Source organism: Phyllobates terribilis, unplaced genomic scaffold, assembly GCF_046119375.1.
Source record: "Phyllobates terribilis strain yellow unplaced genomic scaffold, ASM4611937v1 Scaffold_9__5_contigs__length_417890890, whole genome shotgun sequence".
Lineage (NCBI taxonomy): Eukaryota > Metazoa > Chordata > Amphibia > Anura > Dendrobatidae > Phyllobates > Phyllobates terribilis.
This window is the reverse complement of record NW_027362769.1, coordinates 369673256-369701251: the sequence shown is the minus strand read 5'-3', so window position 1 is coordinate 369701251 and position 27996 is coordinate 369673256. Positions and strand designations below refer to the sequence as shown.

General features: G+C 50.4%; 1 protein-coding gene across 2 annotated transcripts in view; it reads right to left on the bottom strand.

Annotated features, from left to right (window-relative positions):
* Positions 1-27996, bottom strand: part of PAM16 (presequence translocase associated motor 16) — a 138046-nt gene that overhangs the window by 8381 nt on the left and 101669 nt on the right. The window contains exons 20-28 of one of the 2 annotated variants that reach the window (XM_073648244.1): positions 18691-18795; positions 18506-18591; positions 18290-18431; positions 17609-17698; positions 17392-17508; positions 17175-17310; positions 14226-14317; positions 13678-13764; positions 11766-12521 (exon numbers count right to left, since the gene is read on the bottom strand). In XM_073648244.1, coding sequence (XP_073504345.1) covers positions 12516-12521; positions 13678-13764; positions 14226-14317; positions 17175-17310; positions 17392-17508; positions 17609-17698; positions 18290-18431; positions 18506-18591; positions 18691-18795 — 861 coding nt within the window. In that variant the 3' untranslated portion in view covers positions 11766-12515. Of the gene's footprint in view, positions 1-11765; positions 12522-13677; positions 13765-14225; positions 14318-17174; positions 17311-17391; positions 17509-17608; positions 17699-18289; positions 18432-18505; positions 18592-18690; positions 18796-27996 lie in introns of those variants that run through there. The other variant, XM_073648246.1, reaches the window with a different exon arrangement.

Here is a 27996-nt window from a genome sequence, read left to right as displayed (position 1 = left end):
CCCCTTGATTTTTTGATTAAAGGGGGTGTGTGGTTGGCTGTTGTTTTGGAAGTTTTTTGTTGTGGGGGCTATGATACTCCCTAGATTTCGTGCCTTTTTGTATATGAATTGTGGTTTGTCAGTCATCTGTTCCCCAATTGTTTTATCGTCCTTAAGTATGTGCCAGTGTTTCTCAACAATTTTTCTAAACAGGTAAGTATTTGAGCAGTACGGTGTAGTGATCGGGATGTTCAGGTGGTGTTTTTCGTGCAGGGATTTTTTGTTATTGGTGGATGTGCTCAGAAGGTTTTCTCGTGGTATTCTAGCCACACTGTTTACAGTTTCACTCAAGAATTTTGCATTGTACCCTTTCTCGAGGAACTTCTTGGTCAGTTGGTCAGCTTCTTTCTCAAAATCGGGGTTTTTTGAGCAGTTCCTGTGTAGTCGTATGTATTGGCTACGGGGTACGTTGAGTAGCCAGTTTGGGAGGTGGCAACTGTCCAGTGGGATATATCCATTAGCATCTGTGGGTTTGCAGTACGTACGGGTCCGGATTTGGTTATCCTCAATATAAATGTTTAGGTCCAGGAAGTTAACTGCTTGGGTGCTAGTAGTGGATGTGAATTGTAGGAAAAAGTTGTTAGTGTTTATTTCTTGTAAGAATTTTGCAAGGGAGGGCTGGTCCACTGACCATATGAAGAGTATGTCATCTATAAATCTCCGCCACAGGACAAGGTTCGCGTGTAAGACTCCTCCTGGGTGGATGGTACGAGCCTCCCATTCTCCCACGTATAGGTTAGCGTAGCTGGGTGCGAACCTCGTTCCCATGGCGGTGCCCCATTGCTGGGAGTAGTAGTTCCCCTCGTATAAAAAATAATTGTGTGTAAGGATGAATTCCATGCATTCTGTGATGAACAGGCTTCGCTCTATGGACATTTTTTGTTGCAAAAAAAGGTGGGAGGCCTCGCATCCCTTTTTGTGTTGAATATTAGTGTATAAAGAGGTTATGTCTAGTGTTCCCAGGATGTAGTTGTTTTGCCACGGGGTTTCTTATTTGGATGGCATGTTTACTGTCCTTCAGGTGGGAGGGTAGTAGGGGTACTAGGTCCTGGAGATGGTGGTCCACTAGTCTGGAGAGGTTTGCTGTAAGGCATTGTATTCCTGAGATAATTGGTCTCCCCGGGGGATTTTTTTTGATCTTTGTGGATTTTTGGTAGGTGGTAGAATACAGCTAGTCTAGGATGTGGAATATTAATATAATCGTATTAGTCTTTGTTGAGGAACCCTGCATCCAGTCCTTTTTTTGTTAGGGTTTTTAGGTCATGTATGTAGGTTTTGGTTGGGTTAAGGGGGATGATTTTATAGGTTCTTGGGTCACTCAGGAGTCTCAGCGACTCCTTGTGGTAGTATTCATGGTCTAAGATGACTATACCACCCCCTTTGTCTGCTGGGCGGATGACGATATTATTATTTTGTTGTAGGCATTTCATGGCAGCTATTTCAGATTTGGTAAGGTTGTTTCTGAATTTAAGACATTTTTTGTCATTAAGTCGACGGATGTCGTCAGTGACGTTTTTTTCGAATGTATTGAAGGCCTCTGAATGTTCTTGGATGGGGTGGAAATTAGATTAGTTTCTTAAGGAGGTATGTAGAGTGTAGCGCCGGCGTCCCTGCCCTCTGCCAGGCAGGGACGCTGTTCCCCTCACCTCCCTGCTCCGTGCCCGGCGTCCTCCTCCCGCTCTGCTGGCAGCGCGCGCTCCTTCCCGGCCACTGTGCTTAGGGCGCGCGCGCTCTCCCTCCCTCTTAAAGGGGCCGCGCGCGCCGTCCTAAGGAGTCCCCGGCCAATGGCCGGAGGACTTCACCATATATAAGGCACCTCCTCCAAAATGGAGGTGCCCGAGCAATGTTGTTGCACTGTTCTACTCTGTTTCAGCCCTCAGGTCCCGTTGCCAGTTACCTGCCAGTTACCTGCCAGATTCCTGCCTGATTATCTGCTACTTGCCTGCTAGTCTGAGGTCCGACGGTCTGCCTTACTACTCCTGTCAGTCTGTCTAAGGACCAGCCTGCCCGCTCACCTGGGAGCGCACATCAGCCACCTGCCTGCTTGCCTGAGGTCCGACGGTCTGCCTTCCAACTCCTGTCAGTCTGTCTATGGACCAGCTTGCCCGCTCACCTGGGAGCACACACCAGCTACCTGCCTGCTAGTCTACCTGGAGGCTCCGCCGTCACGTGCTGTGACCACCTGCCTGTCCAGTGACTCCTGCTCGCTCACCTGGGAGCGCTCATCTGCTGCCTGTCTGCTAGCCTACCTGGAGGCTTCGCCGTCACGTGCTGTGACCACCCGCCTGTCCAGAGACTTCTGCCCGCTCACCTGGGAGCGCTCATCTGCTACCTGTCTGTTGGTCTTCCTGGAGGCTCCGCCGTCACATGCTGTGACCACCCGTTCATCCAGAGACTCTCGCCTGCTCACCTGGGAGCTCACGTCTATCATCAGCCGCCACAGGTCGTACCAACCCTTTACCTAGAGACTGCCCCGGTCACTTGCCGTGACCATCTGCCCGTTCATCCAGAGACTGCCCCGGTCACTTGCCGTGACCATCTGCCTGTTCATCCAGAGACTGCCCCGGTCACTTGCCGTGACCATCTGCCCGTTCATCCAGAGACTGCCCCGGTCACTTGCCGTGACCATCTGCCCGTTCATTCAGAGACTGCCCCGGTCACTTGCCGTGACCATCAGCCCGTTCATCCAGAGACTGCCCCGGTCACTTGCCGTGACCTCCAGCCCGTTCACTCAGAGACTGTCCCGGTCACCTGCTGTGACCTCCTGCCCGTCTTCCCTGGTCGCCACCCGCTCCCTTACAAGGACTGCCCCCTTGTATAGTAGCTCAGAGGTGCCGCCTCCCAGACCCGTTACAGTTTGCTCGGGCCATGGAACCCGGTGGCACCCAAGTTCCCTCGCTCTCGGACCTGTGTCATGAACTGTCCCGTCAAAGGTCCCAACAGGAGTCCATCCTGGGTCACCTGCGGAATGTCAATACTCGCCTGGACACTCTGACTGCTCCACCAGCAACCTCCGCCAGTGCCATGTCTCGCAATCCGGCAGCTCCACTGCCCACTAATACCATGGTATCCTACCCCGGACCCCGGCTTTCTGCACCTCCTCGCTTCGGAGGCGACTCCGCCCAGGCTCGGGGCTTCATAAATCAGTGCACCCTGCACTTTGAACTATTGTCCCACCAGTTTAACTCCGACCGGGCCAAAATTGCATTCATCATGTCCCATCTCACCGGGGAGGCCCTGGCCTGGCTAAATCCTCTATGGGAGAGAGGAGACCCCCTGGTGTCCAACTTGCCTGCTTTTCTCACGGCTTTCCGGAAAGTCTTCGACGAACCCGGACGGAAGACCTCATCCGCATCATCACTGCTACGCCTCCGTCAGGGAAGTCTCACCGTGGGCCAATATGCCATACGGTTCCGTACCCTTGCCTCGGAGCTGGCCTGGGATAACGACGCTCTGGTATCCGTCTTCTGGGAGGGTCTGTCCGGCCGTATTAAAGATGAACTTGCCGGTCGGGACATTCCTACCACTCTCGATGACCTAATAACTCTTGCCACCCGGATTGACCTACGGTTCCAGGAGCGTGCCAAAGAGGTCACCCGTGAGAGGAGGTTACCATGTCTAGCCCTACTTTTCAGAAACCCGTCACTCCCTCCGTCTCTACCCAGGTACACTCTCCTGAGTCTATGCAGGTCGACCAGACCAAGATGGTCAAAACCCGTCAGGACTTACGCCGTGCCGAGGGGAGCTGCTTCTACTGTGGCAGTAAGGAGCACCGGATCCGTGCCTGCCCGGAGAGGTCGGGAAACGCCTGTGTCTAGGTTCGCTCAGAGAGGTCAACCTAGACAAGAATAAATCCTCTCCATCTCTGCTGCTGTCAGTCTCAATCGTCTGCGGGGAGAACCGTTATTTCGAACTAGCCCAACTTGACTCTGGAGCAGCCGGGAATCTTATTTCACAGTCCCTGGTAGAGAAATACCGCATCCCCACCAAACCTCTGGCTGTACCCTTGTCTGTTGCTGCCGTGGATGGGGGCCTCTTACCACGCCCCATCCAACTCATCACCGAATCCATTACTCTGCAGGTGGGAATGCTGCATTCTGAGAGTATCTCCTTTCATGTTCTGCCTGGACTCTCTCACGCCCTCTTGCTAGGCCTACCTTGGCTCCAGAGACATGCACCCGTGCTTGACTGGCAGACCGGAGAAGTCCTTCGCTGGGGACAGGACTGCCATAAGACCTGTCTGGTTCCCGTCCATCCCGTCCGTCCTTCTCCTACCCCAGCTAATCTACCTGGACTTCCGATTCCTTATTGGTCTTATGCTGATGTCTTTAATAAAAAGGAAGCAGAGACACTACCTCCTCATAGACCATACGACTGCCCTATCGACCTGTTACCTGGTACTACTCCTCCCCGTGGGCGTATTTATCCTTTATCCGCTGCTGAGACCCGGTCGATGTCCGAATATATTGAGGAGAATCTGGCCAGGGGATTCATCCGGAAATCTACCTCCCCGGCGGGAGCAGGCTTCTTTTTCGTCAAAAAGAAGGACGGCTCTCTCCGTCCCTGTATAGACTATAGAGGCCTTAACCAGATCACGGTGAAGAATAAGTACCCCCTTCCGCTCATTCCAGAGTTATTTGATCGTCTGAGGGGGGCTAGAATCTTCACCAAACTGGACCTCCGTGGGGCGTACAACCTGGTTCGTATCCGTCAGGGGGATGAATGGAAGACGGCATTCAACACCCGAGACGGCCACTATGAATATCTGGTAATGCCCTTTGGTCTCTGTAACGCTCCTGCCGTCTTTCAAGAGTTGGTCAATGACATCTTCCGGGACCTTCTCTACTCCTGCGTAGTGGTGTATCTGGACGACCTCTTGGTCTTCTCTCCGGATCTCCAGACTCACCGGAGGGACGTTCGTCAGGTCCTGCTCAGGCTCAGGCAGAATCACCTCTTCGCTAAATACGAGAAGTGCCTCTTTGAGCAGACCTCGCTTCCGTTTTTGGGCTACATTATTTCTCAGACCGGCCTACGAATGGATCCAGAGAAACTGTCTGCCATCGAGAAATGGCCTCGACCGGAGGGGTTGAAGGCCATCCAGCGATTCCTGGGCTTCGCCAACTACTACCGCCTCTTCATACCACACTTCTCTTCCCGGACTGCCCCAATTTCCGCGCTCACCCGTAAGGGTACTAATCCCAAAGAGTGGCCGCCCGAAGCAGAGGAGGCCTTTCTTTCCCTAAAACAGGCTTTCTCTTCCGCCCCGGTGCTGCATCGCCCGGACGGCAACAAGCAGTTCTTCCTGGAAGTTGACGCCTCCTCCTCTGGAGCCGGAGCGGTACTTACTCAAAAATCATCTTCCGGGAGAATGGTAACTTGTGGCTTCTTCTCCAAACTCTTCTCCTCTTCTGAGCGCAACTATTCCATAGGAGACCGAGAGTTATTGGCCATCAAACTGGCATTGGAGGAGTGGCGTTACCTACTCGAGGGGGCTCTTCACCCGGTAATAATTTACACTGACCACAAGAACTTGGCTTACCTCCAGCATGCCCAGAGACTTAACCCGCGCCAAGCCCGGTGGTCCTTGTTTTTTGCTCGCTTTGATTTTGTTCTTCATTTTCGCCCGGCTGACAAAAACGTCAAAGCAGATGCCTTGTCCCGATCCTTTCTGGTGTCCGATCTCGAGGAGGAACCTAAACATATCATCGATCCCGCCAGAGTAATGCAGGTGGCTCCCGTGAGCCTAAATCGTCTCCCTCCCGGTAAGACGTTCGTATCAGTACCTGATCGGGAGAAGATCCTACACTGGGGTCACTCGTCTAAACTAGCTGGCCACGCCGGTCAGAAAAAGACCCTCCAGCTTATTGCCCGGCACTACTGGTGGCCTACCCTGCACAAGGACGTAATAGACTTTGTTTCTGCCTGTGTGTCCTGCGCCCGCAACAAAATCCCGAGACACCTGCCAGCCGGTCGCCTTCTTCCGCTTCCTGTGCCTGCTGCCCCCTGGCAGCATATTGCTATGGACTTCATAACTGATATCCCCGTCTCTGCCGGTTGTACGGTCATTTGGGTGGTCGCTGACCGCTTTTCCAAGATGGCTCACTTTATTCCCCTGCCTGGTCTCCCGTCTGCACCCGAGCTGGCTAAAGACTTTATCCGCCACATCTTCCGTCTTCATGGCCTGCCCCTCCACATCGTGTCGGATCGTGGGGTACAGTTCACCTCACGTTTCTGGAGAGCCACTTGTAAACTGCTAGACGTCACCCTGGACTTCTCTTCCGCTTACCACCCACAGTCCAATGGTCAAGTGGAGCGGATCAATCAGAACCTGACCAGTTACCTCCGGCACTTCGTTAATGCCCATCATTCTGACTGGGTGGATCTCCTACCATGGGCCGAGTTCTCCTATAACAATCACGAGAGCGAATCCTCCTCCAAATCCCCGTTTTTTGTAGTCTTCGGTCAGCATCCTCGGATTCCTTTTCCTGTCTCCACCTCTGTGGACAACCCGGCTGCGGAATCTCTCGTTAGCAAATTTTCCTCCATTTGGGAGAGTACCCGATCCGCACTCCTTCAGTCGTCCGAACGGATGAAAAGACACGCTGACAAAAAACGCCTGGATCCTCCACAATTTCGTCCTGGAGATAAAGTCTGGCTCTCATCTAAATATGTCCGACTCAAGATACCTTCTTACAAGTTAGGGCCTCGGTTCATCGGTCCTCTGGAGGTCATCAGTCAGATCAACCCGGTGGCCTATAAATTAAAACTCCCGGCCAACTTACGGATCCCTAACTCCTTCCATGTATCTCTCCTCAAACCTGTGGTACTTAACTCTTTTTCCAAGTCTACAGGTACGCCTCCTGCTCCGGTTTCTGCTGAGGACGAGTTTGAGGTAGAGAACATTCTTGCCACCAAAAGGGTAAGAGGAAAGACCTTTTTTCTAGTAGATTGGAAGGGGTTTGGTCCTGAGGAGAGAACGTGGGAGCCCCGGGAGAACATCCATGCCCCTCTTATCCTTGCTAAATTTCTGTCTGGCCTAAAAAAGGGGGGGCCTAAAGGGGGGGGTACTGTAGCGCCGGCGTCCCTGCCCTCTGCCAGGCAGGGACGCTGTTCCCCTCACCTCCCTGCTCCGTGCCCGGCGTCCTCCTCCCGCTCTGCTGGCAGCGCGCGCTCCTTCCCGGCCACTGTGCTTAGGGCGCGCGCTCTCCCTCCCTCTTAAAGGGGCCGCGCGCGCCATCCTAAGGAGTCCCCGGCCAATGGCCGGAGGACTTCACCATATATAAGGCACCTCCTCCAAAATGGAGGTGCCCGAGCAATGTTGTTGCACTGTTCTACTCTGCTTCAGCCCTCAGGTCCCGTTGCCAGTTACCTGCCAGATTCCTGCCTGATTATCTGCTACCTGCCTGCTAGTCTGAGGTCCGACGGTCTGCCTTACTACTCCTGTCAGTCTGTCTAAGGACCAGCCTGCCCGCTCACCTGGGAGCGCACATCAGCCACCTGCCTGCTTGCCTGAGGTCCGAAGGTCTGCCTTCCAACTCCTGTCAGTCTGTCTATGGACCAGCTTGCCCGCTCACCTGGGAGCACACACCAGCTACCTGCCTGCTAGTCTACCTGGAGGCTCCGCCGTCACGTGCTGTGACCACCTGCCTGTCCAGTGACTCCTGCTCGCTCACCTGGGAGCGCTCATCTGCTGCCTGTCTGCTAGCCTACCTGGAGGCTCTGCCGTCACGTGCTGTGACCACCCGCCTGTCCAGAGACTTCTGCCCGCTCACCTGGGAGCGCTCCTCCGCTACCTGTCTGCTTGCCTACCTGGAGGCTCCGCCGTCACGTGCTGTGACCACCTGCTATTCCAGAGACTGTTGCCCGCTCACCTGGGAGCGCTCATCTGCTACCTGTCTGTTGGTCTTCCTGGAGGCTCCGCCGTCACATGCTGTGACCACCCGATTATCCAGAGACTCTCGCCTGCTCACCTGGGAGCTCACGTCTATCATCAGCCGCCACAGGTCGTACCAACCCTTTACCTAGAGACTGCCCCGGTCACTTGCCGTGACCATCTGCCCGTTCATCCAGAGACTGCCCCGGTCACTTGCCGTGACCATCTGCCCGTTCATCCAGAGACTGCCCCGGTCACTTGCCGTGACCATCTGCCCGTTCATTCAGAGACTGCCCCGGTCACTTGCCGTGACCTCCAGCCCGTTCACTCAGAGACTGTCCCGGTCACCTGCTGTGACCTCCTGCCCGTCTTCCCTGGTCGCCACCCGCTCCCTTACAAGGACCGCCCCCTTGTATAGTAGCTCAGAGGTTCCGCCTCCCAGACCCGTTACATAGAGGTGTTGGCAGGTTAGTTGTTGAGTTTGCCACTGTCACTAATCGGGTTTCGTCCTCCTTTTTGGCGTAGTACTTTTTAAGGGCTAGTTGTCTCATAAATTTTTTTATACCTATGAATGCCTGGAATTTATCTAATTTGGTTGATGGTGCATATTTTAAACCTTTCGCTAGTAGGGTGGTCTCACTATGTGTTAATTTGTGTTGGCTTAGATTAAATATAGATTGAGTATTGTTCATCTCCTTTGGTTTATTCTTTTTCTTTTGGGCGAGTTTCCCTCCCCTGCAGCCCCTTTTGCGTTTTTTCTGGTGGCCCTCTGAAAAAAATTCACATTGCTGGTGTGTTTCCTTACTAAGGGACGCGGTGTGGTAGTTTCGGGTGGGGTTTGTGGTGGTAGGGAGGGGGGAGTTTTTCTGATAGGTAAAGGGGAGTTATTCCCTGTTGGGGATAGAGGGGTTAATGGGTTCTCAAGCACCTCAGGGGTGTCGCTTAGTGGTGCGAATCTATTTTGGGTCGTTAATGGGGTTTGGGTTCCCTGTTGTGGGGGGGTTTGGGTGGTTTATGGCTGACAAGCACTTAGTAGGACCATACCCCCATAGGGTATATAAAGGCATCACACTGCTGGATAGGACTATCCCTGAGGAAGAAAGCTGTGACTTTCGAAACGCGTTGGAAATTGTCCTATCCCAGCCTAGCAAGCGCAAACAGGCCTCCGTACCTCGTGTGTCACGTGATATCACGTCACACAGGTCCTCGCGCGCTTTCTGCAGGAAGCGTGCACTCACCCTACCCGGAACTCGCGAACCAGCGGCAGTCACCGGGCGGGACTCCGCTCTCGCTCCGGCTACAGGAATCACCCGCTCGCCTCCCAGGACTGTAAGCATATCTTGGACCGATGGCTCCCTATCAGACCGCTACCAATTGTAAGTACACCGCGCGCTGTGCTACCTCTCCGAGGCACCACAGCCGGACCTCCCACCGACCACCAATTATATGCACTTCCAGAACGGTGATTTAGCTCCGGACTCTGCACCTATCAGGGGCGACTGCCAAAACCCTAAGGGCTCCGCTACCTATCTCCGTGTTCTCCCTATACCAGGCACCCTGCCAGACCACAAGACCCTGTAGCACATCAAACTGTGCCACCAGGACCCTACCAGACCACTCACAGGTAACACTACCTCTATATAATTTAACTAGTTCCTCCCAAAGTCCGAATTTGCCCTAAAAAACCTTATTATACCTCTACAAGCAGGTACACCTGAAGTAGTACCCAAGACCCCTGGGGATACTCTTACAACAAAGATACCTGCCCCCTCTAACGGAACAAGCTAGACTCCACCCGGACACGCCACAGGTAAAACATCATCCAACCCTCCCACCTGTATACACCCTGTTATCCTTCAAAGGCACAATCACTATTGAAGCAAGGTCGCTGAGCAGGTGAATCCCCTGCCACCAACCTAACAACCTTGGACCAGGACCCCTATCGCACCACATTATACAGGTACCAAGGTCACCACTATCTACCAGACCCCCCAAGCCACGGGTGAAACTAATCTCTGCTCTGTATTATAGAGTCCAACTCCAGGAATCCTAAGACGGAACACTCTGTCCACATCCACTATACTGACCAATCATACCAGGTAACTATTAAATCCTAATTCTATATAGACGGGTGCTCTCCATATGAGAATCTAAACAACCTAACCTCTGAACAAATCAACGACCCTCTCCTATCAAGACCTGAACCGCTATATCCCCTCAAAGCTAATCTCCCCCATATATGCACCCTAACTTGTGTACTGAACTTTTACTATTTATATCCTTTTAACATTTTATAAAATTTTATGATCCTAAATAAAGAACGACCTTTTTATCTTGAACTTTGAGTTCGTCTCACTACCTAAGCGCGAATTAATACAGTCTGTAATTAATTTGGAGTATTGATAGATTGGACTTTGATGGACGCAACGATACCAAATATGTTTATTTTTTCATTTCTTTATGCTTTAATAAGGCAGAGGAGAATTCAAAATTTTTATATATTTTTTAATATTTTTTTTATTTAATTTTGCATTTATATTTTAGCCCCCCCATGGGGACTAGAACTTGCGATCATTCTATACTGCAGTATATAGTGAAATTGTGATCTCCTTTGAAGCCTTGCTGGAGGCTTTATAGGCAGAAGTGGTTGGCAGCGACAGGGGCAACTAGACCATTTTCATGCCGCAGTCAGTGATTGACAGCAGAGTTCAGAGCTAGCTCTGGTTGCTGCTGTTAGAGGGAGGCACTGGCTGTATAACACAGTGGGTATCTGCCTGGTATGGGGTGGGCTTAGCTCCTCAGGGTCGGGTTTATTACAAAACTGATATTACTATGCATAGGTGTGACTAATATAAAAGACCCCCTAAGTAAATTCAGACCCCAGACCAGACTATATACTTACCCTCCAAGCTACCTGCTTTCAATCCATTCCACCACCCATAGGCGTCCTTCACGGTCAAAATAAAAGCTAATTAACATAAGGTATGCAAATTAACTCTCTTCCAGCAAGAAAAGGTTCTCACATGCAACCGACTGGTGGTCGTTACCCTATAAGTCAGCATCCCACACTTTAGGCTAGGTTCACACGTTGCAGATTTTGCATGCAGATTTTTAAACTGAAATCCATTTAGTTTCTGCAACAAAAATGCACACTTTTTTTCTGCACTTATTCATGAGTTTTATGGAAATTTTTGTTGTGGAAAACATACTAAAAAAAAATAAAAATCAACAAACAACGGCAGGCCAGCAGCAGATTTACCTGCAGATTTCAGAGTTCCCAGTAAAATGACTGAGTAAAATCCATAGGAAAAAGGTGAATTTCCGCAACAGAAATATACATTTTATGTGTGAAAAAGTGCAACCTGTGAAGCTAGCACTGAGAGGGGTTTGATGGTTTCGGAAAACCTCTATCCTACGGTTGTAGTTGGTTTAAAGAAAAAACATGCCTTACTCACCCTCCCTAGGTCCTGTGCCACTGCTCGACCACTGTTATTATCTGCAGTGCTGACGTCATGCGTACAGCGCTGCAGCCAGTCCGTGACCTCAGCGGCTCACAGTGTCAACTAAGAGCCGCTAAGCACAATGATGTATACATGACAATAACAGACTCTGGGAGCAGCGGCAGAGACTAGTGTTGGACCTGGGTATGGTGAATACAGGTCTTTTTTTTTTTTTTATAAAAAGGAAGTTGCAGCTGGTGGACAGGGGTTTCCGAAATCAAAAAACCCTGTTAATGAGCCTTGGCACATGACTCGGAATATCAGGTAAGCCAGACGTTGCAGAAAGTTCATCTGCAGCAGATATTTCTTATCATCTCATCTATTTAAAGCCGAGACAAGAGATGGACACGAGATGTTTTGAGAGTTTTATTAGAAGTATAAGGCAGACCCCGCTCTGCAGGGCACATTTGGCAGTGCCACAAGTGGTCCCTGTGTTAGTAAAATATATGGCTTCTACATGGCAGGTAAACATTAGACAAGGAATGACCCGGGCATCTCATTAGACCAGTTCCCCTGATCGATACTGGCTAAGCAAGGAAGTCACTAGAGTAAACTCATGCAGTCGAGAAATACACCGCCATATTGTAAACATCACAATATACTGCAGATCATACACACAATACGCAGGTAGACTAAAAATGGCACCAGAAGGCAGGGGATGCCAGTGTGCCCAGTGCCAGAAGGCAGGGGATGCCAGCGTGCCCAGTGCCAGAAGGCAGGGGATGCCAGTGTGCCCAGTGCCAGAAGGCAGGGGATGCCAGTGTGCCCAGTGTCAGAAGGCAGGGGATGCCAGTGTGCCCAGTGTCAGAAGGCATGGGATGCCAGCGTGCCCAGTGCCAGAAGGCAAGGGATGCCAGTGTGCCCAGTGCCAGAAGGCAGGGGATGCCAGTGTGCCCAGTGTCCATGCTGTGGTGGCCCCCACGGTGGGCAATGCTCCAGTTTTCCGGTGGGCCAGGAATGCTGGAAGTGTGTAAACAATTGGCCTGAGTTTATTTTCCCTGGGATCGGAATGTATCAGAAGCAGAACTTTTGCCAAGACATTTCCAGTTACATGGGAGAGAGGTGAGGGGTGAGCAGGCCGCTGGGGTTACCGGAGGTCACCGCTAATCCTGAAAGAGACAAAATGCAGACTTGTAAGGAGAACAAAGAGCGTTTTGTGCAGAGCCCGGTGTGTGTATGAAGAGGGACGCGCCAACATGTGGACATATTCCGACCAGGTGTGCAGCACGTGTGCAGGGTATGGCCGGGACGCATTACCCCCTGATTAATCATTCTGTATAATTATTATTTTAACATCTGCAGCAAGAGACACTGAGGGCTCCTCCATGGGGATGGTCTGGAAGCATTTTACCCAAAAAATGTGTATGGAGAGCATTTTGCCTTTAAAAAAAAAAGACACCAACTTTTCAGTCGCTCCTTAGTAACAGATTGGGTTCTGTTAGTACGGAGTAACTGATTTTAAAAAGTACCTCTCTGTTTCAAGTGACTTTTCAGAATAAGCTGTCCTATGTGTGTACATGAGGAATAACACTATCTCTGGCCATTATATGACCTCAATAGAGGACATTATACAGCCGTACTAAGCAGTGTAGCTGTGAATCCAACACTGGGGTGAGATAAAACACTAGAAAGCTGAGGACATTATACAGCAGTACCAAGCAGTGTAGCTGTGAATCCAACAATGGGGTGAGATAAAACACTAGAAAGCTGAGGACATTATACAGCAGTACCAAGCAGTGTAGCTGTGATTACAGCTCAAGAGTGAAATAAAACACTTAATAGAAACTTCCGCAGCTCTCTGGCTCCAGCAGATGCCCGACCACTGCTCCATTCATTCTCTATGGGGCTGCCAGAAAAAGCGCTCCACAGCCACAATGAGAATGAATGGAGCGCAGGTTGAGCAAGTGCAATGCCGTTCTGTACTAATGAACATAAATATTCCCAGTTCTGATCGGAGGCAACTGCCTGTGACATGGAAACAATACAAGCAGAGTCTGGTGACTGTAATCCCAATGATGGAAGTATCTCCCTGCGCGCTCTGTATCCACGTGTAGGCTCACCCTGGGCTAAGGGAAAGGAGAACCTACAATTTTGGAGTCTCTGAGGACGGTCAAACCCACAGCATGGATTATCTGATGAATCTTGTCCTCGGCTGAACCCCGGAGTAGAAATGGATTCCAGCAAATCAACCAGAACTTTTCTCATTCTGTGTGAGACCGAGAACACAGAGATATATCTGTGATATTCACAGTCTTTGCTACTCACCCACTCGTCCTCGTCAACGCCTTCAAATGCGTCCTGGGGCAGAGGGTCGTCCCGGTTCCCCAGTTTTGCCACCATTGCACTCAGAAGCTGAGAAATATAAAGAACATGTATACGGATTAATCGTCATTAGCGATTTTCCGCTGCACTAGAAGACTTAGCTTGGCTGCCATATCTGCTGACAACTTGGTGACAGGCCACAGTCGGATAACGCAAGGCCTAAAGTAGTACCCGACACACAAGGTCCTGGCATTGGCAAGCATCAGACTGTTGTATGCCAGAGCCTAAAGAAGCAGCACCCTACTGGTTTTGTACTTCCACCACTCTATACTGTCTACCCCTATACACTGTGGCCCAAACCTGCGGATATCAGCAGGGTCAGCTGACAGCCTGATATCCTGACTCCCCCCCGATTAATATCGGTGGAGAAAAGGATCTGGCGAGCTGAATTTTAATCCTTTCGTTCTCCAAATGGGTCACTAGTTACACCCCCCGCTCTTATTAAGTGATTGGGGTACAACATAAAACGAGGGTCGGGCCGCAGATCTAACCTCCTCCTTCTTCTGCTCATCTGTCTTCTCTTGAAGGTACACAGCAGCCGGCACAAACTTCTTGCTCGGTGCTTCCTTAGGAGCTTGGCTCACTGCAGGGAAGGGAAAAAAAAACAAAAACAATTTTAACGCTTTAAAAACACAGCCATTTTTCATTTTTGCATCCTTTTTTTTCCTGCTTCCCTTCTTCCAACAGGCATAACTTATTTTTTTGTCCACATAGACATATGAGGACTTGTTTTCTTGTGTGACCAGTTGTAGTTTTGATTGACACCATTCATGTTACCTTATAATGAAAAAGTGGAACCTCCCCTCCCCCCAAAAAAGATGCAATTCCGCAATTGCTTTTGGAGAATGGTATTTATGTCCTCTGTTGTGTGGGAAAAAAATTACCTGGTAATAGCATTATTCAGATCAGTAGAATTACAGTGACACCAAACTTGCATAGTTGTTTTTTTATCTTAAAAAAACACAAGTATATCATATATACAAGTATATACACTGCTCAAAAAAATAAAGGGAACACTGAAATAACACCTCCTAGATCTGAATGAATGAAATATTCTCATTGAATACTTTGTTCTGTACAGAGTTGAATGTGCTGACAACAAAATCACACAAAAATCATCAATGGAAATCAAATGTATTAACCAATGGAGGCCTGGATTTGGAGTCACCCCAAAATTAAAGTGGAAAAACACACTACAGGCTGATCCAACTTTGATGTAATGACCTTAAAACATGTCAAAATGAGGCTCAGTATTGTGTGTGGCCTCCACCTGCCTGTATGACCTCCCTACAACGCCTGGGCATGCTCCTGATGAGGCTCAGTATTGTGTGTGGCCTCCACGTGCCTGTATGACCTCCCTACAACGCCTGGGTATGCTCCTGATGAGGCTCAGTATTGTGTGTGGCCTCCACGTCCCTGTATGACCTCCCTACAACGCCTGGGCATGCTCCTGATGAGGCTCAGTATTGTGTGTGGCCTCCACGTGCCTGTATGACCTCCCTACAACGCCTGGGCATGCTCCTGATGAGGCTCAGTATTGTGTGTGGCCTCCACGTCCCTATATGACCTCCCTACAACGCCTGGGCATGCTCCTGATGAGGCTCAGTATTGTGTGTGGCCTCCACGTGCCTGTATGACCTCCCTACAACGCCTGGGCATGCTCCTGATGAGGCTCAGTATTGTGTGTGGCCTCCACGTCCCTATATGACCTCCCTACAACGCCTGGGCATGCTCCTGATGAGGCTCAGTATTGTGTGTGGCCTCCACGTGCCTGTATGACCTCCCTACAACGCCTGGGTATGCTCCTGATGAGGCTCAGTATTGTGTGTGGCCTCCACGTCCCTGTGTGACCTCCCTACAACGCCTGGGCATGCTCCTGATGAGGTTGCGGATGGTCTCCTGTGGGATCTCCTCCCAGACCTGGACTAAAGCATCCGCCAACTCCTGGACAGTCTGTGGTGCAACGTGACGTTGGTGGATGGAGCGAGACATGATGTCCCAGATGTGCTCAATCGGATTCAGGTCTGGGGAATGGGCGGGCCAGTCCATAGCTTCAATGCCTTCATCTTGCAGGAACTGCTGACACACTCCAGCCACATGAGGTCTGGCATTGTCCTGCATTAGGAGGAACCCAGGGCCAACCGCACCAGCACATGGTCTCACAAGGGGTCTGAGGATCTCATCTCAGTACCTAATGGCAGTCAGGTTACCTCTAGCGAGCACATGTAGGGCTGTGCGGCCCTCCAAAGAAATGCCACCCCACACCATTACTGACCCACTGCCAAACCGGTCATGCTGAAGAATGTTGCAGGCAGCAGATCGCTCTCCACGGCGTCTCCAGACTCTGTCACGTCTGTCACATGTGCTCAGTGTGAACCTGCTTTCATCTGTGAAGAGCACAGGGCGCCAGTGGCGACTTTGCCGATCCTGGTGTTCTGTGGCAAATGCCAAGCGTCCTGCACAGTGTTGGGCTGTGAGCACAACCCCCATCTGTGGTAGTCGGGCCTTCATACCACCCTCATGGAGTCGGTTTCTAACCGTTTGTACAGACACATGTACATTTGTGGCCTGCTGGAGGTCATTTTGCAGGGCTCTGGCAGTGCTGCTCCTGTTCCTCCTTGCACAAAGGTGGAGGTAGCGGTCCGGCTGCTGGGTTGTTGCTCTCCTACGGCCCCTCCACGTCTCCTGATGTACTGGCCTGTCTCCTGGTAGCGCCTCCAGCCTCTAGACACTACGCTGACAGACAAAGCAAACCTTCTTGCAACAGCTCGCATTGATGTGCCATCCTGGATGAGCTGCACTACCTAAGCAACTTCTGTGGGTTGTAGAGTCCGTCTCATGCTACCACGAGTGTGAAAGCAGAACCAACATTCAAAAGGGACCAAAACATCAGCCAGAAAGCATTGGTACTGAGATGTTGTCTGTGGTCCCCACCTGCAGAACCACTCCTTTATTGAGGGTGTCTTGATAATTATATATATTGTCGCCAATTTGCATTTTCAGTCAATGGAGTGACGGCTTATTTTTTTTGCACGGAGAGCTGTAGTTTTATCGGTACTATATGGTAATTTGATCGTTTTATTGCATTGCGATCATAAAACTCACCATATTTATTATTTCCATTTTTATCCATAATTTATGGGTTAAATATAATGAAATATTTTCATTTATTGAACTATTAGTGATACTGAATGTGTTTATTTTGTTAATTAATTTTTGGACAGGAATAAGGAAGGGGGGAGAGAACTAATTTTTTTTTGCATTATTACAAACTTTATTACTTTTTACTGTATTTTTTTCTTTAGTCCCCATAGGGGACTTCGCTCGTTCTATATATGGTTATATCACATATAAATCCCATAGGGTGAGAGAGAGGTCATTAGCGCTGGTCCAGCCTCACCTCTGCGGACAGATACACGTGGATTACTACTGGCCCTTACCAGGAATCATGCCCTGAGGACAGAGGCTGATGCTCGGCTGTTGCTTGTCTTTACCGCTCAGCCATTCCTCCGCAGTCAGTGCTGGCTCCCAGGTGACACGGGACGGTGGGAACACATCATCCTGGAAGAATTCTTTCTGTGTAGGCAAAATAACACTGCAGCTGACTCTTCATTCACACTGGTATAACTAACCTACCGAATACAAAGCAGTGCCCACCTTAACACGTGGCACCCGGAAAGCCACAGGCTCAACCGAATTGTAGCAGAGGCGAATGGCGCGCAGAATCTCCACGTCCGGCACGGAGCAATCCACCTTCCGCAGGTACTGGAAACCCTGGCGTTAGAGTAAAATACCCAAAAATAATATTCTGATCATCATTATACACAGATGCCACCTGCGGGAACCAAATATATCACTGGATGCGTGGTCCCACCTTATGTGGATCATTGGGGATGAAGGTATTACATTCCAGGAAGTAGGGGGATTCCGGCACCACCTCGTAGAGGAACACTCTGGTGTCACCCTAGAGAAGAAGCAGCACAAGCAGGCTAGTAAAATAATAGCAAAAGGAGCTGCACATAAGAGTCTCCCTGCAGCCAGCACAGATGGGCCCACAGTAATCAGGGCCTATACCCCTATTCCCACAGTAGTCAGGAGCCTATACCCCCCCCCCTATTCCCACAGTAGTCATGGCCTATACCCCCCCTATTCCCACAGTAGCCAGGGCCTATACCCCCCCCCTATTCCCACAGTAGTCAGGAGCCTATACCCCTATTCCCACAGTAGTCAGGAGCATATACCCCTATTCCCACAGTAGCCAGGGCCTATACCCCCCCTATTCCCACAGTAGTCAGGAGACTATACCCCTATTCCCACAGTAGTCAGGAGCCTATACTCCTATTCCCACAGTAGTCAGGAGCCTATACCCCTATTCCCACAGTAGTCAGGAGCCTATACCCCTATTCCCACAGTAGTCAGGGCCTATATAATCGAAGGAGGAGCATAAATAGGAGATGCTTGTTGACCACCTCTGCCAGGACCCCTATAGCGGCTCACGGCCAGGTGTGCCTGGTTGGCATACTGACTCTTTGTAGGTAATGGCGGGTGGGCTCACCTTCCCAGTAAGCAGCAGGAGCCCAGTGTCCGGGTCGTAGTACGGGATAAGCGTGGCAGGCGACACATCGATGCTGATGGTAGCGATAGGACCTTGCAACAAATCCTGCGCACTGTGCAAAGTCAGCTGCCGTTCACTTCGACTGTGAATAATCACATAATCACTGTCACGTTATCTGCGCCACGTCCAGGTCTTTATACATCAGGCTGCCCTCACCTGTCAAACCCGGACACAAGCAGATATTTGCCATCACACACCCAGAGAATACGAGCTCCGCGGGGACCCTCAGGTCCGGGACCCTCCTATGAGGAGCGACAGTCACATTACCGCATTATTACGGCAGGAAAAAGTAGTATATAGACATTGCGGCGCTGTGCCTCCATCGCCACGCTCTATCTCACCTGCTGTGCCTTGGTGGAAACGCGTGGCTCATATATACGAATATGCTGATCTTTACAACAGGTCGCCAAGTGCTTTCCATCCGGACTCCACGCCAGAGAGAAGATCTGTAGATAAAAGCTCAATGTTCTCTGGGATTCCACCATTATATACCCCTATAGTCCACCATATTTTGATAGGACATTTACAGACGCAGAAATACCAACTCTATGTTTATATATTTTTTTCATTAAGTTTATTTTTACTTTTTTTTCAAGTTTAGATTTTTCAACATTTTTTTAGATTTTTAAAACTTTTTTTTCTTTTTTTTAAACTTTCCACTGTATTTTTTGGGGACTATGGAACAGGTGATCATTTGATGATGTGAACTATATTCTGCAATACTTCAGGATACCAATATACACTGGGTACGGAAAGTATTCAGACCCCTTTAAATTTTTCACTCTTTGTTTCCTAAACCCAATTGATCATCTCTGGAGAGACCTGAAAATGGCTGTCCACCAACGTTCACCATCCAACCTGACAGAACTGGAGAGGATCTGCAAGGAAGAATGGCAGAGGATCCCCAAATCCAGGTGAGAAAAACTTGTTGCATCATTCCCAAGAAGACTCATGACTGTACTAGCTCAAAAGGGGGCTTCTACTCAATACTGAGCAAAGGGTCTGAATACTTATGACCATGTGATATTTCAGTTTTTCTTTTTTAATAAATTTGCAAAAATTTCTACATTTCTGTTTTTTCAGTGAAGATGGGGTGCAGAGTGTACTTTAATGAGAAAAAAATGAACTTTTTAGAATTTACCAAATGGCTGCAATGAAACAAAGAGTGAAAAATGTAAAGAGGTCTGAATACTTTCCGTACTCACTGTATAGTGAAAAACTAGCTTTACTACGGAGCCCAGCCTGAGCTTCACAGGAGGACCAAGATGGTGGCGACATGGGCCTTTAGCAATTGACACCCTGCAACTGCGTCGCAGAGAAATGATGGCTGAAGAAAAAAAAAGGGTTCTCCGAAAATAAGACAGGGTCTTGTATTGTTTTCTGCTTCCAAAGATGGGTTAGGGCTTATTTAAAGGGATGTCTTATTTTTTCCATGAACAATCCATATTTATTCTTGAACCACAAAATCAACATACACACACTGCATATTCACTGCACATACACCTGTATATATACACACACACACTGCACATACACACACTGCATATTCACTGCACATACACCTGTATATATACACACACACACTGCACATACACACACTGCATATTCACACACACACACTGCACATACACACACTGCATATTCACACACACACACTGCACATACACACACTGCATACCCACTGCACATACACCTGTATATATACACACACACACACTGCACATACACACACTGCATACCCACTGCACATACACCTGTATATATACACACACACACTGCACATACACACACTGCATATTCACACACACACACTGCACATACACACACTGCATATTCACACACACACACTGCACATACACACACTGCATATTCACTGCACATACACCTGTATATATACACACACACACTGCACATACACACACTGCATACCCACTGCACATACACCTGTATATATACACACACACACTGCACATACACACACTGCATACCCACTGCACATACACCTGTATATATACACACACACACTGCACATACACACACTGCATATTCACACACACACTGCACATACACACACTGCATACCCACTGCACATACACACACTGCATATTCACTGCACATACACCTGTATATATACACACACACACTGCACATACACATGTAGCACCCTGAGGATTCGGCTGCTACAGGAGTATTGCACCTCAACCCAGAGGTGTGATATTCCACTCCCGGGTAAGGATGGAGTGTGGAACTGAGCTAGTAGGCTGCATGCACCACACACATCCCATTTCCGAGGAACAGACCGATGGTACTCCCACTAGAGAAATGTGCAGGTACGACAGTGTCTGTTCCTGGCTGGAGTGGGAGGGGGGTGGAACATCCCAGTAGTGTAGGGGCAGATAGGGGGAGCAGCCTGGGTAAAGCTAGGAGCTCATTGGGTGCTGGTCACCTGAGCTCACACATAGAGGGAGAATATAAGGTGGGCACCATCTTAGATCAGGGTCAGTCAGTTGTCGGTCAGTCAGTCTGTGAGACGTCAGTCTGTCTGAGAGCCTGAGAAGCAGAGCAGAGGAGAAGGAAGAGAGACCCAGAGGCGCAGAGGGGACCCCAAGATCCCAAAATAAGGACAAAAGGGTGAAGGGTCGGCAAAAGGGTACCGGATCCCAAGCTGGCAGAGGCTACAGCACACCTTAGCCAGGAACCGGAGGTCGTGGGCAGGATCTGCCACGACCACCCACTAAATCCACCCGGAAGGCAGACCAAGAATAGGGTCAGGGAACCCAGAGACAAGGGTTTACCAACAGGAGGCCCGAGGGAGCCGGACTTAGGTGGATCCCTGGTGGGGAAGGCCGGAGAGGAGGACAAGTCAGAAAGGGAGCTCAGGACCACACTCCGGAGTTGCCTGGGAGTTGACCGAGTCCAGGACCTGGTGGACGCAGCACGGCTTGGGTGGTCACTGCTGTACACAGTGACCCGAGCAACACCAGTAAGTAAAACCCTGGAACTGCATTTTATGCCTCTGAGTCTCCTTGCTGCACCTTCACAACCACCATCCTCCACGGCTGACCCCCTGAGGCTATACCCCTCCCGTTGGGGGTTATACTACCCAAAGCTGCACACACATCACCAGCCTCAGTGGACCCTGCTGCAGCGGCGGCCGTATTGACCGCAATTCAACGGGTGGCGTAGTCGACACAAAAGAACATCTAGTAACATCTATAAGGACTGCCACACACTGAGTTTGACACCCTGGGCACGGACCGGGTCACAGCCACTCGGAGACTACAACCCCCATCTGATCCGGCTCCGGGTATCCCTAACAACATGGCCCAGGGGGCGCGTCAACTTTGGCGCAGTCGGCAGGATCACGTGCCCGCAACAACCGGGTACTGCGTGCCTGAAGAAAAGATCGCATTTACCTCAAAAAGAAGTCTCCCGCCAATTCCGGAGGGTCCCCGCCAACGGACCCCATCACAGGTCGTTTCCCGCCGGTTGTCCGCCATTTGCAGCTTTTTTCCGCCATTTCCAAGGATTTCCCGCCTTGGGGGAGCGGACGCCATTATGGGCGTGCCAGAGGGTGGCAAAAGGCCACCTCCCATCGTGGGCCAGGTCGAAGAATGGCGCCAAAAGCGGAAACCGCGCCCACCAACAGAGACTGTGATGCTGGAAGTGTCCATCAGCGTGAGAGAACTGCCTCTGGAACTGAAGTTGCCCCGGGACCACCCTCAATGTGGGCGGAGACAGAACAAGAGAACAAAGATGGGTGTCGCCTGGAGCAGTCTGGAGAGAGCGCACCCGGAGACAAGAAGTCTGGAGAGGAGTCCAGAGAAAGCCTACCCGGAGATGGAGGGAGAGTCAGGCAGCACCGACCCAGTGGTCAGGAGCCTGTTGCAGGTCGCCACTCCAGAAGGCCTGCTGGAGATCCTAGCACAGCTCCCCCGAGACCGGGAGTGTGCACAGACCGCGCTGGAGGGCCTCGCACGGAGGATGGCCCGGGTGCAGCGGGAGACGTTGGCGGAGTGGAGCCGAGAGATGGCCCAGCAGACCGGAACCCGTCAGCAGAGCACGCCGCCCGAGACGAGGAGACAGACCGCCTCTGAGGATGGCGCAGGAGGAATGAAGGCAGGAGACGGCGCCGAGAAGGGAGCTGAACGGACGGAGGCAGGTAAAGGGGACGTCTCTACCCCGAGCCGGGAAACCGCGTGCCTGCCCCAGCTCCCCGTCGCAGAGCCCGAAATTCCCCCTGCCGTGCCCGTCGCTGCATCGTCACCGCCGCCGACTAGGCCTCAACCGGAAACCGCGGCCGCGACCCCTGTGACGTCACACGCCTCGACCTCGAGCGTGGCCAAGCAGGAAATACCACCGGCCTGGTCGCAAGGCCTAGTACCTCCGAGCGCCGCAATACCAACAGCGCCCCCTACCTCCGCGGAGCCACCGGCCTGGCCGCAGGGCCGAGTAACCACGGGCGCCGCCGTTCTTACGGTGCCCTTTTCCTTTAGCGTGCCCCAAGCCTGGTCGCAAGGCCTGGTCAACCCGGGCGCCGCTACCACCACAGCGCCCATAGCACCTAAAGTACCGCACCTGGGTGAGGACCTGTTCGCCCAGCATACGTGCCCGGATGGGCAGCCCTTCATATGGCCACCGGAGTTTCACCATCCCCGACTCCGGAAAGAGAGACCCCTAGATGAACCCCTGATTCCGGTTCCGAAGCCCGCAAGGAGGACCTCGCCCCCGCTGGAGGAGGCACAGTTCAAGTGGGACCCCACTGGAGAAGACCTCATGGGGTTCACTCAGGAGACTCGGGCGGCCGCAGCGGAGCGTGCAGAGTGCTGCCGGCAGCAGCTCGAGGTCTTCGAGAGGGAGCGGAGAGAGAGGCGGGTCCGGGAACAGCAAGCGCAGATAAGGAGCGCGGAGCAGAAGAGCCGGACCAGGAGGAATCCCCGTGCAGCTCATGGTCCCCCTTCCACCGGGACGGTGATAAAATTTAACATGCAGCATGGGTGGGGCTTCATTAGAGACCATCATACCCCCTGCGACGTCTTTGTGACCCGCAGAGACGTAGAAAGCCATCTGCCGGAGGGACACAGAGGTCGTGACCTGTATGTAGGGGACGAGGTCACCTTCACCCGGCACAAGTGTGCCAAAGGACCCTACGCCCTCCATGTGCATCGCCTGACGGAGGAGGAGCTGCGGTGTGAGGAGGAGCAAGAGGACCCGGACGGGTCTGAAGAATCTAAAGAAGGAGCAGGAGGACGCCGTCGTTGAAGTACGGTAGAGAGAGACTGTACATAGTTACCCGTCAGGGTATAAGAACTGTTCTAGTTAAAATATAGTCCCCGTTGGGACCAGCAGATTGAACTGAAACCCGTGTGTCCCTATTCCCACTGACCGAGGACTGAGAGCGGTCAATCCTCCCTAATACCTGGCCGAGGACTGAGAGCGGCCATATTTCCCTTGTATATAGTTGCGCTTCCTAAAGCGCCCCCTACCGGTTTTATAGGGAACTGTTTTCTTCCAAGAGAGACTGTCGCACTTTACCCGGTCACAAGTTGCACCGTGACCGGAGGAACCAGAAACAAGAATGTTATTTAGATGAAAAGTTTATTGCTGATATATATATATGATGTTTTCTATGTTTATGTTTATGAAAAAAAATTGTATGTTTTGGATGTTTATATTTTACAGCCCGAGGACGTGCTGTGATTTACCAGGGGGGAATGTAGCACCCTGAGGATTCGGCTGCTACAGGGGTATTGCACCTCAACCCAGAGGTGTGATATTCCACTCCCGGGTAAGGATGGAGTGTGGAACTGAGCTAGTAGGCTGCATGCACCACACACATCCCATTTCCGAGGAACAGACCGATGGTACTCCCACTAGAGAAATGTGCAGGTACGACAGTGTCTGTTCCTGGCTGGAGTGGGAGGGGGGTGGAACATCCCAGTAGTGTAGGGGCAGATAGGGGGAGCAGCCTGGGTAAAGCTAGGAGCTCATTGGGTGCTGGTCACCTGAGCTCACACATAGAGGGAGAATATAAGGTGGGCACCATCTTAGATCAGGGTCAGTCAGTTGTCGGTCAGTCAGTCTGTGAGACGTCAGTCTGTCTGAGAGCCTGAGAAGCAGAGCAGAGGAGAAGGAAGAGAGACCCAGAGGCGCAGAGGGGACCCCAAGACCCCAAAATAAGGACAAAAGGGTGAAGGGTCGGCAAAAGGGTACCGGATCCCAAGCTGGCAGAGGCTACAGCACACCTTAGCCAGGAACCGGAGGTCGTGGGCAGGATCTGCCACGACCACCCACTAAATCCACCCGGAAGGCAGACCAAGAATAGGGTCAGGGAACCCAGAGACAAGGGTTTACCAACAGGAGGCCCGAGGGAGCCGGACTTAGGTGGATCCCTGGTGGGGAAGGCCGGAGAGGAGGACAAGTCAGAAAGGGAGCTCAGGACCACACTCCGGAGTTGCCTGGGAGTTGACCGAGTCCAGGACCTGGTGGACGCAGCACGGCTTGGGTGGTCACTGCTGTACACAGTGACCCGAGCAACACCAGTAAGTAAAACCCTGGAACTGCATTTTATGCCTCTGAGTCTCCTTGCTGCACCTTCACAACCACCATCCTCCACGGCTGACCCCCTGAGGCTATACCCCTCCCGTTGGGGGTTATACTACCCAAAGCTGCACACACATCACCAGCCTCAGTGGACCCTGCTGCAGCGGCGGCCGTATTGACCGCAATTCAACGGGTGGCGTAGTCGACACAAAAGAACATCTAGTAACATCTATAAGGACTGCCACACACTGAGTTTGACACCCTAGGCACGGACCGGGTCACAGCCACTCGGAGACTACAACCCCCATCTGATCCGGCTCCGGGTATCCCTAACAACATGGCCCAGGGGGCGCGTCACACACACTGCATATTCACACACACACACACACTCTGCACATACACACACTGCATATTCACTGCACATACACCTGTATATATACACACACACACTGCACATACACACACTGCATATTCACACACACACACTGCACATACACACACTGCATATTCACACACACACACTGCATATTCACTGCACATACACCTGTATATATACACACACACACTGCACATACACACACTGCATATTCACACACACACACACACTGCACATACACACACTGCATATTCACTGCACATATACCTGTATATATACACACACACACTGCACATACACACACTGCATACCCACTGCACATACACACACTGCATACCCACTGCACATACACCTGTATATATACACACACACACTGCACATACACACACTGCATATTCACACACACACACTGCACATACACACACTGCATACACACTGCATATTCACTGCACATACACCTGTATATATACACACACACACTGCACATACACACACTGCATATTCACACACACACACTGCACATACACACACTGCATATTCACTGCACATACACCTGTATATATACACACACACACTGCACATACACACACTGCATATTCACACACACACACTGCACATACACACACTGCATATTCACTGCACATATACCTGTATATATACACACACACACTGCACATACACACACTGCATACCCACTGCACATACACACACTGCATACCCACTGCACATACACCTGTATATATACACACACACACTGCACATACACACACTGCATATTCACACACACACACTGCACATACACACACTGCATACCCACTGCACATACACACACTGCATACCCACTGCACATACACCTGTATATATACACACTGCACATACACACACTGCATATTCACACACACACACTGCACATACACACACTGCATATTCACTGCACATACACCTGTATATATACACACACACACTGCACATACACACACTGCATATTCACACACACACACTGCACATACACACTGCATATTCACACACACACACTGCACATACACACACTGCATATTCACTGCACATACACCTGTATATATACACACACTGCACATTCACACACACACACTGCATATTCACACACACACACTGCACATACACACACACACACTGCACATACACACACTGCATATTCACACACACACACTGCACATACACACACTGCATATTCACTGCACATACACCTGTATATATACACACACATACTGCACATACACACACTGCATATTCACACACACACACTGCACATACACACACTGCATATTCACACACACACACTGCACATACACACACTGCATATTCACACACACACACTGCACATACACACACTGCATATTCACACACACACACACTGCACATACACACACTGCATATTCACACACACACTGCACATACACACACTGCATATTCACACACACACACTGCACATACACACACTGCATATTCACACACACACACTGCACATACACACACTGCATATTCACACACACACACACACTGCACATACACACACTGCATACCCACTGCACATACACCTTTATATATGCACACACACACTGCACATACATGCACTACTCATACACGTGCATATATACACACACAGCACATACACTTGTATATACACACACACATACACACACTGCACATACACCTGTATATACACACACACATACACACACTGCACATACACCTGTATATACACACACATACACACACTGCACATACACCTGTATATACACACACACAGCACATACACCTGTATATACGCACACATACACACATTGCACATACACCTGTATATACACACACATACACACACTGCACATACACCTGTATATACACACACATACACACACACTGCACATACACCTGTATACACACACCTGTATATACACACACTGCACATACACCTGTATATACACACACATGTATATACACACACACCTGTATATACACACAGATACACACACATGTATATACACACACATACACATGTAAACATACACACAATGCACATATGGTACATACCAGTCTGTCTCCTCTTCAGCTCCTCTAGACTCCTACAGTTAAAGGACCTTTGGTGACATCATGGTCACATGACCGAGATGTCACCAAAGGTTCTGAAGCAGTTTTAACCTCAGAATAGAAACGCTGAGGGCCCCTAAAAGAGTGGGGACCCTGGGGAATTGACCAGTCCCCCCCTCTCACCCAAATGCTGGTCATGACTAACTAGGGCTTATTTTTAGAGTAGGGCTTATTTTTGGGGTAGGTCTTATTTTTGGGGTAGGTCTTATTTTTGGGGTAGGTCTTATTTTGGAGGAAACACAGTAGTACATCATGGAGAGGGAAGGAGTTAAAGTAGATATTCCATAAATTACATTTACTACCAATCCACAGGATACATGTTAGATGATTGATTCCTTGGGGTCCAACTACTAACACCTTCAAAGATTCCAATGACGAGGGTCTCGAAATGCTAGGTGAGAATGGAGAGGTACTGAGCATGTGCGACCACCATTCGAATAAACAGTGAGTGCAGTAGTGGTCGCACATGCTGACTACCGCTCCATTCACACATTGTGACCCCGTTCTCATCATCAGAAGGGTCAGATCCCCACTGATCATACAAATAGTCATAGATCTTGTTTACGGGACTACCTTTAACTTTAAATTAATGGTAATATCT